Here is an 11,344-nt window from a genome sequence, read left to right as displayed (position 1 = left end):
GAGGTGAGCGCAGGCACGTCTTCCCGGGCAGTCTGCCTGCGAGAGAGATACAACTTGCTCCTTGTGAGCCCTGTTCCCACTCTGGCTGCAGAAAACACAACATGGGGGATTAAAGAAATCAGGGCTCTGCTCTTTCATCTATTAGAGACAAACCCTAACTATTGATAATGAAGTGCTATTACCTCAGTAGAAGAAACAGGCATACTAACATGAAAAAACACATTTTATTGCACTTAAGTTATAAGAAAATAAAATTTCTAAGTGAATCAAACCATAGACACAATCCCTTTAAAGGTTGTTTTCCTCCATCATGTCAGGTTGTTACATAACTAAAATTAACCCACTTGAATCTGATTGTTTTAAATCAGACTATAAATAAAACAAACAAAAAATAAACAGGAGGAGGAAAAAAAAAAGATCACTAGGATACAGTGTTAAACCACTTTCACAGTTCAGCTTGAGTTGTGGCTCCTGGAAAATGAGGCAAACCATTTGACTTTTCCATTCATTTCGCTTGTTTGCACGTGACGCCTTTACTACAAAAACGGGATGGTTTCTGCTTTGTCAGTTACTCAGAGCAATCAAATGTAACAGTTGTTTTCCCAAATACTGTAAAACACTAAGACTGACCAGCAACTTTATTTTAATTTTGTGTTTTATATATTTTTAAAATATTTTGTCAGTTTTACTATGCACGTTCATCCATTCACCACAGCCCTCAAAAAGAAAAGTTTCTCCGCAGAACAGGCGGCAACAGCTCTGTTCCAAGGAATGTGTTTTAATTTTTGCCCAGATAAAAGAAAATAAGCTTTGCACACACTCTCAATTCTTTACTTGCAGGCAAACTTCACTCTTTATTTTCTGAAACTCTCCCATTCTCAGCCTCTTAGAGGCACAGATGGTTCAAGTTTCAGTGGCAAAAAGTCTTTTTTTTTTTTTTCCGTAACCAAACTAGAGCAAATTTGGAATTCAGTCTGGGACTAAAACGTCACAGCAGAAAAAAAATAAAAAAAAATAATTTGCTTTTTTTTTCTTTCATTTAGCAGCATAAATAAGTTTGGCCACTGGGAGTACAGTACAGGGGTGGGACACGATCCCATATTTGAAGACCTACTTCTAGCACCAGCATCAAGAATTAGATCCATCTCGGGACTCACAGAACCCAGGACAACTTGCCACCTTTGAGCAACATAGGCATTAAAGAGTGTATGTGGAAGCGACAGGAATAGATTAACAGAGGCTAATACTGTGATTGATTGACATTGGCAATGGTTTGGCAAAAAAAAAAAAAAAAAAAAGCTTTTCATGATAACTGTACAAAAACAATTCACAGTAATTTTTTTCCTTTTTAGCTTTTCCACTCCAGAAAAATAACTTTTTTTGTTTCAGATGCTCTCTGGTGAGACAGTCCACTTGGTACTGTGTGGGTGTTATTGCAGCTTCTTTCTAGGTCTCAGTGGTAAAAGAACAGGCCAGCGGAATCTGTAAGGACGTCTCAGCAGTAACGCTGCCCAGCGACCACTGGAGAAGAAAATAAAGAAATAATTGCACCTGGTTTGATTTCGAAAGTCTCGTGTTGCAAAGCTGCCCTCAGTCCAACGTGAAGCCTCTTCCGGGAAGAGCCGGCAGGCGCCTCTCCTGTCAGCTGCGGTCTGTCATTGCCTCCTCTTTTCCTTCTGCGTCTGTAGGTCTTTTCGCTCTGTTGCCCCAAGCCAACATCCTGCACCACTGAGAACAAGGGATATTTTTTCTTTTTCTTTTTTCTTTTTTTTTCTTTTGCAGGGGGAAGGGCAGGGAGTCTGTCGCCTACGCGTGGGGACAATGCCCCCTTTCCTGCTCCTCACTTCATGTCCACATCAAAATCCAGCACCAGCAGCTTGGTTTCCTCCGTCCCGTTGCGACTCCCAACAGCACACACCAGCTTTGTGTTCGAGGCTCTGATTCGCCACACAACTCCCCCGCTCCCCCCACTCTCCAATGTGACTAGGTTGCGAATAAATTCACCCGTTTTCAAGTCCCATAGTTTTACAGTTCCATCATCTGAGCTGGTAATTACAAAGTTCTTGTTGAACTGTAAACAGGTCACAGCACTCTGATGCTTGTTGGGACCTAGGCAAAACCAAAGGAATTTCATTACTGGTTAGAAATCATGGTTTCAGGTCAGTTAGATTGTAATTTGTGGAATCTACATTGGAACACACAATAAATGAAATATTTTAAACACTGCACATTTAGAAACTGCGTTCTGAGTATTTTAGAATCAGCAGGGATGTAGGAAAATCTGGTAGCTATTTGTAACTGGAATGTTAGTCTTTGAGGGTTCTGTCTTTCAGGAAGCGTGCTTCACTGCCAGGCACACATCGTGTGTTCTGGGTGTTGAAGAAGCCCATATTCTGCTTGTGGACCATCTACTATACTACCCTACCACTCTGAACTGACCAATCAAGGCAAAGGCTGAATGGACCCTATTCCAAGACTCTGAGAAAGAGACAAAAATTGTCAATGAGAAAAATGCTGTAGTACCACCTACCAAACGGCCCCACTGAAAACTAACACTTTACAAGGGCTCTGACCAATAAAAAGCAGTTAGTCACGATAGAAGAAGTTAACAGCTTCGTGCCTCATTTAGTGCTAGTGGCTTTCAGACGTTTCCTCCTCTAGTTGAGTGGGCACTGTGATTCCCTCCCATCCTACTTAAGCAGATGGTTAAGGGTCTAACTCAAGGCCAAAGCAATTTCCTATCAGATTAGAGGCTCCCCCTCCCCCCACCCCCAGTAAGGCAGCTCTTTAATTTAAAATTGGACGACAAATTCAAAATAAATGATCACTCAACAAATACTCAACAAACAAGCATGCTGCTTCTGTGATACAGCTAAGATCTCTCTTCACATTGTTCTTTCAGGTTAGGTAGAGTTAACCATACCTGTAGGAAGTGATTAAACACTTTTATATTAAAAACACAGTTTAAAACACTTTCTTAGGGTAGCCTAGTTCTGTCAGTTCAGAGTGGAAATGCTCAAAAACTTATCCAAAATCAGTTTTCCTTTTGTATGAGGTTAATCATTCTGTGACACAGAAGTTCCGCACTTCTCTTCTGACCAACTGTCTCATTTCTAAGGGACGCAACTAAAGGTGGGGAGCCAGTATTTACCTTGCAATGTTTGTAAACACTGTCCTGTTTTGATATCCCAGATTTTAACTGTAGAATCTGCATTCCCAGAGACAAGAATGTTGTCTTTGAGTTCCATTCCACTTGTTAACGACTGGTGTCCTGTTAACGTGTGAATGCAGTTCCCTGTCTCCACATCCCAAACACGGATTGATGTATCAAGGGATCCACTCACCACATGGATGCCATCAAACTACAACAGACACAGTTTATTAGACTAGAAGTGTAGATATTCTTGATATTATCTATTGACTTTAATCCTAAAAAGGGAGGGGAGCAAAGCATGAGAAACAGATAATGCCAGGAACAAAATGAGGTACCAGGATAAACTGCATGCAACCAACAACTCTCCAGTGTGTGTTCTCAGAAGCTTCTATCAGAAACATGAATTTTTTATGACCAGTGGCTTCAAACTAGATGCAGAAACAATTTTTAAAGAAGCACAATGAACATATTATTGTCAGACCATCTGGCCATACTTGGTAGCTACATATTATGAATGATTCGATACGGACTACCATTTGAGTTTCACTTCCCAACAGGAAGGTAACACTACTGATGTGATTTACGATACAGGGTGTGCTCATCAACATCCAGGGCACGAAAAGAGCGATACTTCAAAGCAAGTTCCATTAAACTGTATGTAAAATAAAAATTTCATTTACAGGAACCTAATGCTAGGTAGGAACTGTGCCAACAGATAATTAGAATTAGAAGTGGTGGCATTTTGATAACCAAAGCAAACTATCTATAGTACTCTTCTTCAGCTTCCCTGCTAAACCAGAAGTCAACAAACATCTACCAATTCCCAGACTGATAATAAAGTTCCTACCTATTTTCTCAATCTAAGGGTTTATTTAAATGGGCTACACATCACAAAACATACAGACAACTGCAGCCAATTCCCTCTCCTCCAAATTAATAACCTTTTCTAAGTTAACAGACATCTTTATTTTACGTCAATATTTTATGACATAGACATAATCCCATGAAGAAACAAATACTCCAAGGACTGAACTGTGAGCCCTAGGACCATGTACTAATTTGCTGATCACTAGTGGGCAGTAATTGGTAAACAAGCTGTGTAAGTATTAATAATAGGAAATACAGCTGACCCTTGTACAACATGGGTTTGAACTGGGAGGGTCCACTACACTTACAAATTTCTTTTGCTCAATGTCTACTATGTTTCTACACAGTCCCAGGTTGGCTGAACTCTTGGATGTGGGACTGCAGACATCAAGGGCCAATTGTAAAGTTACGTGAGGATTTTTGACTGGAGTGGTGGTGGCAGGTAGTGCCTCTGACTCCTACACTGTTCAAGAGTCAACTAACTGTATTTTTTAATGGAAAATGCTGTCTTTTCAGGAAACAAAGCAAGACCTATTTTTTAAACCTGCTAATAATCCAGTTACTTATGTCAAAATATGGCGATCTATTCTAGGATATCAGGTTCAAACAAAAACAAACCAAAAACGTTTAAGACAAATTTCCTCCTCCATGACCACAACCCAGCAGCCCTGTAACAGCTTTGTGCCGAAAGCGCCACTTCCACTTTGAATTGGGACAGAATCACAATTACGTGGTCCATCAACTTCCAGCTATCAAGGCAAAGGGGCAGCTTCTGGCCAAATTAATCCTGTGCTAAGGAGTTTATTAAAATCCAGGTTCTTTTCCTATGAGACTATCTCCCCATTAACTAACACAGGAAAATTCAGAGCCCCCAAATCTCAGGTTCCAAGACCAATATTTGTATTTTAGAGGAAGATGAATCACAGAAAAATGGAAACATCATTTAAATAATTTCAAAATGTATGCTTTCTTTGTGCCAATTTTAAAGTAAATGTAAACAGCAGAATAATTAATCTGTTTCTGGACTGTACTGGATCAGCAGTTTGACAGTGATTACGGAATAAGACAACATTATAACTCGTTACGTAGCACCGCAGGAGTGAGAGAGCATGGTCTCTTACCTGTAGTGAGTAGACCCTGTTGGTGTGGCCCTGCAGCGTATGCAGACAGGTCTCTGTCTCTGGGTCCCACACCTTCACCATGAAGTCATACGCTCCGCTCACAACCCTCCTGCCATCATACTGAACACAGCGGACTGCTGCTACGTGGCCCATCAGCACATGTAAACACTGGCCTGTCTCAATGTCCCAAACCCTAAGGGTGGCATCTCGAGAACCGCTAACAACTCTGTGGGTATAACAGGAAAAAATGTATGAGAACTTAAAATCATGGGAAAACAATACATACAAAGTCAGTGGTCATTAAAACTTCTTTTCTTTTTCTTAAGCAGAAACCAGCTGTTTTCAAAATAAATACACGCTATGGGAACTTGGAAAGCCTTGGAATTCTGCCTGTTTGGTTCCCCCACCTATAAGGGACCCAGGAGCACCTTGGCTTCCTGCGGTTTGAAAACTACTGTATTATAGCTAGATACAATGAAGATGAAGCAGAGGAAGATAAAGATAAAAAATTAGTAGAACACATGGCAAACTCGAAATACATACAACAAGATCTTGATTTTAGAAGTAAGATGCCAGTGTGGGCAGTATGTATAAAATGTTAATAGGTAGTAACATTAATACTTTTAAATTTTTAAATTTTTTCTTTATTCTTTCTGCCATTTCCCCAAATTCTAATATGAACACACATTCCCTTTATGACTAAGGAAAAAATTCAATAGAAGTGTCTCAACAAAACAAGCCAGAATTTGGAATTTAAACTGCTAAAGATATGTGCTTTATACCATATACTCTGGTTAAATTAACCAGTTTCAAATAGGTCCTCAAACAAAGGTTGCTTATGCTTATATTTTAAAATATTCAATAGGCTATGAGGGCACTAAGATATAGAGATTTTAGAAGATACACATGTAGAAGCAACAGAAATCCCTTAAAATTTTGACCCAAGATTATTAAAGTGATACTCTTCTGAAAACAAGAGTGATACAAATACTGTAATCACCTTTGGATTATAAAGGAGAGCTGAAAACTCAGCTGTCTTTAATGTTATTCCTAAGAGATAAAGAAAGACCACTTTCCATGTTTGAAGAGTAGAAAATGGAAGCATTGAGACATTTAAGTCAGCACATACTGAAAACTGAAATGCAAGGTCTCTTGACACTAACTCCCCCAGTTTTAATAGTAGAGCACTGTTCAAAGTAGATTCAAATCACAAGTGAAAAAGGTACTTTTCTTCATGTATTACAAACCTAGAGTGAAATATGCCTAATGTAATGGTTCTTAATGAAGAATGCCATGGACAGAATGAACAGTACAAACTGGAGTGGATTCACTCTAACGACCCTTCAGAGAGACTTTTTCTGACAAAATAGGTAGAAATCACATCTGTTTAACAGGAGTACCATGAAGACATGCCAATGGAAAACAAAAAGGACTTTTAATAGGAAGGCTCTGTAGCAGGAATTAAAAGCAACAGCAAAGATGCTGAGAAGAAAAAGGCTAGCACTGGCTGAAACTATTCTGAAAACTGGATTTCTTCCTTAATTCAGAGAGCAACAGAAGGCTCCCAAAGGCTCGTGGTCCTACCACAATCAGAGGAGGTGCTCTGCCAGCTGTGTGCAAGGTGACCAAATACAAAAGCTCAGTCACCAGTTCAGGTGCCAGGTAATGACAATGAGTTAAAACCCACAGCCTCACTCAGCTTTTCACTGGACACAGGGGAGACAGTGGAGACGGGGAAGGGTGGTGGGTGGGTAACTAGAGAGACTCAGAGGCTTGAAGCCTGAATAACTGAATTTGTCCTCCCAACAAAAATACATCCTCCCACCCCAAATATTTTTTTTAACATGATGAGTCATCAAAGATTTAGAACAATAAAGTCTAAGGTATCAGTCAAGATCACAGAACAAGGCGTTTCAAAGTGGAAGCCACCACCACCATTAAATGAGGAAGGAGACTTAATGACAACTGCCCAATTTTAAGGCAATACCCCACTGCTTTCCTAGCAGAGAAACATCTGAAGCTGAATAATTAAAGTCTAATTTAAAAGCACATTAGCACTCACCCTCTACTAGACACAGTAAGTATTGTATAACCGAACTCCGCACAACAGGCCCCAGGTTCACAAGTGACAGAGGAAGAACCCCAAGCGCGACAGGACCCCACCTTTTCTCATGGAGGTGCATACAACGCACGGTGGACGTGTGGCCGTACAAGGTGTGTATGCACTCCCCCGTCTCTGCGTTCCACACTTTGAGAGTCCGATCCGTGGATCCACTAATGATGATGTTGTCTCTCATCTGTGATGACCACACTCCACCTGTGTGTCCCACTAATGTCCTCAGACACTGCAAAAACACTTAAGATGATTACTTCGAGGTAGAAAGAAAAACAATGTAAATGACATTTTAGTAGCTCATTAAAATCTGGATTAAAGTTATTTACTCAACTGGAATGTCTAGCACATCAGAACATAATTTTCACACCAGAATAACACGATCCCATCACTATTTCGTTTGCTTTATTTACTTGGCAGCACTGCATTTTATACACGCACACATAAGTTAGGAGCGTGGATATAGAAAGTAAACCTTTCTGACTAAAGTATGACAGCTCTGACCTGGCCTCTTTGATAATAATATTAAAATTGCAACTTGGTTTCTTCCATGGGAATGGATTCAATGAAAGAATGCCAACAGGGTTGGGTGTGGCTACATACCACATTTCATCTGAATCTGCCCCAAGGCAGTAGTTAGGAGCCAGGCAAGGTACTTCTAGACAAGTAAAGACAGGCAAAACTAATACAATTATGTAAAATTTTAAAATAAAATAAAATCAGAAAAAAAAAAAAAAAGACAGACATTAAAACTCTGAAATAAATCCAAGACTAATACTACACTATGGAAATATGAAACTTTTAAAAAATTGTAACATCTGACTTGGAATATTTAGAAGATTTTTGCCCAAGAATCAACATTTTAAAACACAGGTTTTCCCCCTGCCAACACTTTTCTTTTATTATTTTTTAGGTGGTCAATTACTTAATTCACGAAAATATTTTCCATTGGACAGATAAAAATAAGTGTTCAGAAGAGAATCTTTAAAGAGTAACATTATATGCAGTGAGCCTGGACTGCTTTGTTTTCTTCAAACTCTTATTTAACTAAACAGCCCGCTTTAACTTCTAACTGATAGGGTTTGACATAAATCAAAATTAACACGATTTATTTAACTTTTAAACTATAGTTAGGTTATCAACACAGTTTCAAAGGAAAAATACCCCTCAATCATATTTTTGGAAAAGATTAAAAAGGAAGGAGATATAACTTAGATGGTTAATAAAAGTGGGAAAAATTAGGCCAAAAAAAAAAAAAACCCCACACCACCACATCTGTAAAATCTTAACCTAAGTTACAAACATAGACCAACTATTTAAATGAAGAAGAAACTAATGACATCCCTACCTTGAGAAACATCATTTTCATGCCAAGGAAAAAGCTAAATTAGAAGCTCTGATACTTGCTATCAAACTAAGCTAGAGTCAAAAACGAATCTTTGTTTTCAGCTTACTGGTTGATCCTTGCAAAGAATATGTACCAAAGAGTGACTTTATGAAGTGCAGAAAGAAGGAAACTTACTTTGCCTGTGACTGCTGACCAAACTTTTAAAGTGTTGTCATCAGAACCACTAACGATTCGGTTACCACAAAACTGCAGGCACGTGATCACGTGATCATCATGTCCCTTCAGCACCTACGACACAGATGTGCAGATCAGAAGCACGGTAAACACCGGCGGAAGGAAAGCGAGGCCATGAATAGCAACGGGAATGCACAGTCTACTTCTAGAACAAAAATTTATGCAAAATGCGAAGTATCCTTCCTGGCAGATGAATCAAGTACCAAACATCTTGTTTCCGTATTCTACTACCTATACATGAGACATCAACCACTAAAATCAGTCAAAACCTCATAAAGATGGTTTGAATGCAAATGTCTTTTATACCATCTATTTTATCTTTTCAAACCAAAAGAATATGCACTTCAGTTGTGCAATTTTGACACACAAAAACAAAAGTACCTACTAAGTGCAGAAAGACAATACTCACCAACCTTTTCAACTTAAAAAGTCTGTCATAACATGTATGTATTAATACAAAATGTCTCCCCAGATTGCTTTTATTTCAGTTAAAAAATACAGCCAAGAATTTCAAGCATTTTTGCCATTCTTTATATACTTGAAATGTTACAAGGCAGAAAATCAGAATTAGGCTTAAATTTATAAAATTAAAACACACAAAAGCTACCAAACAAGCCCCCCAAACATGCTGCTGCTGCTGCTAAGTTGCTTCAAGCATTCCTCAAAAAATCATGCTTGGTCAGAGAGAACAAATTCTTAGGTATAAGTATGACACAAAATTCAACAGGATATTCAGAAATTTTCATTTACATGCAATAGATAGAACAGGTAAATCAACTCATCTTTTATTCAAGTACAATTAGTCGTCAATTTTATTCAAGTACCAAGTACAATTAGTTGTCAGACTAGAGAAAAATTAGTAAAGAGGAACACTGTCAGTTACATTTTCTGTTATTTTAAAAATATATTGTTTTCCTTGTACAGAAGATGGGCTGTCAAATCACACGGCTTGCCAGGGAAAGAGCGCACTGTGTACCACAGCACTGATTAACGGTTTCTGTTAGACTGCACTGAGTTCAGTTACCTTAGGAGACTTGAGTTCTCCCCGCCTCCAGTTCGTATCAATTCTGTGCTGTCTGATGTATGCACTTTTCCAAGGACTATGGATGAAACCCGGTTTTATTACTTTTCTTCTCTTGATGTGCAATGGTTCATCAATACCTGAAATGTGGAACATTTAAAGAGTATAACTGCCTTTACCAATAATACAAATTACACATTTTATAATGTATCTAATTTTCTCCTATGCTCAAAACCACCGAAATGCAGAACACGAACACTTATGACAAAACAATCATGTAAATTTTGCATTCTGTATGGCATGTTGTATATTAACTGTTTAATTTCTCTCTTAGAATAATTCTATAAAATGTTGGTGAGGATGTGCATAAATTGGAACCCTTGGGCAATGCTTGTGGGAATGTAAAATGATATAGCTGCTATGAAAAACAGTATAGCGATTCCTCAAAATAAACATAAAATTACCACATGACCCAGCAATTCCACCCTGGACACAACACCCAAAAGAACTGGAAGTAGGGACTTGAACAGTTATTTGTCTACCCACGTTCACACCATCGTTCTTTATAACAGTCAAGAGGTGGAAGCAACCCAGTGTCCACAGATGGATAAATGGAGGGAAAAAGTGGTATATACATACAATGGAATGTTTAGCCTGAAGAAAGGAGGAAATTCTGACACATCTGGATAAATCTTTAAGACATTATGCTAAGTGAAATAAGACAGTCACAAAAAGACAACTATTGTATGATTATATTTACATGAGGTCCCTAGGGCAGTCAAATGTATAGAGACAGAAACCAAAATGGTGGTCTCCAGGGCTGTGGGGAGGAGGAATAAGGAGTTACTGTTAAATGGGCATGGAGCTGCAGCTGGGGAAGATGACGACGTTCTGCAGATGGATGGTTGTGACGGCTGCAGGACCAAGTGCAATGTCAATGGACTTAATGCCACTGCAACGTACACTTAAAAATGGTCAAAGTGATAAATTCTATTTGTGTGTAAATTATCACACTGTTTAAAAGGGTCATTAAACAATGATTCTATGAGAGAAAGTAAAGCGACCATAATTAATCCTACTTTATGATGACTTGAGAAGGAAGGGTTTCCTGGGCAGTGGCAGGATGAGAAACCAAGGACTCTGGATCTTCACTTCCCAGCTTTACTAACCATCGGTGTTGCCCACTCCACTATGATCTCCGTGAAGTGGAGGAGAACCGACACTGCATCTGTCTTACCCTCTATGATTCTTTCTTAAAAAGTTTGCTTGTTGAAGGCAAATAATATTTTAGCATAGTTTTTTTCAAAAATAATACTTTTCTAGATGCCTGCTGGAAAAAACATGCTCTTTTTTGAATTAATATGGATGATACCTACACCATTAGTAAGAAAGGGGATTTTTTTTTAATAAGTCTCAGAATACAAGCTCCATGGTGGGAAGATTACGGGAGTGATCTAGCACGTAAGAGGTGTTTAATCAATATTCG

At 38.8% G+C, this 11,344-nt stretch overlaps 1 protein-coding gene across 4 annotated transcripts in view; it reads right to left on the bottom strand.

Moving 5' to 3' along the window:
* Positions 1-206: 206 nt before the first annotated feature.
* Positions 207-11,344, bottom strand: part of FBXW7 (F-box and WD repeat domain containing 7, E3 ubiquitin protein ligase) — a 135,263-nt gene continuing 124,125 nt past the window's right edge. For all 4 annotated transcript variants that reach the window (XM_010840743.1, XM_010840742.1, XM_010840745.1 and 1 more), the window contains 6 exons: positions 9,862-9,998; positions 8,778-8,891; positions 7,306-7,487; positions 5,143-5,368; positions 3,152-3,362; positions 207-2,109 (listed from right to left, as the gene is read on the bottom strand). In XM_010840743.1, coding sequence (XP_010839045.1) covers positions 1,841-2,109; positions 3,152-3,362; positions 5,143-5,368; positions 7,306-7,487; positions 8,778-8,891; positions 9,862-9,998 — 1,139 coding nt within the window. In that variant the 3' untranslated portion in view covers positions 207-1,840. The remainder of the gene's footprint in view (positions 2,110-3,151; positions 3,363-5,142; positions 5,369-7,305; positions 7,488-8,777; positions 8,892-9,861; positions 9,999-11,344) is intronic.

This window comes from Bison bison, unplaced genomic scaffold, assembly GCF_000754665.1.
Source record: "Bison bison bison isolate TAMUID 2011002044 unplaced genomic scaffold, Bison_UMD1.0 scf7180017864146, whole genome shotgun sequence".
In the NCBI taxonomy this organism is placed as follows: domain Eukaryota; kingdom Metazoa; phylum Chordata; class Mammalia; order Artiodactyla; family Bovidae; genus Bison; species Bison bison.
Note: the sequence above shows the minus strand (reverse complement) of the source record. Positions and strands in the feature narration are given on the sequence as shown.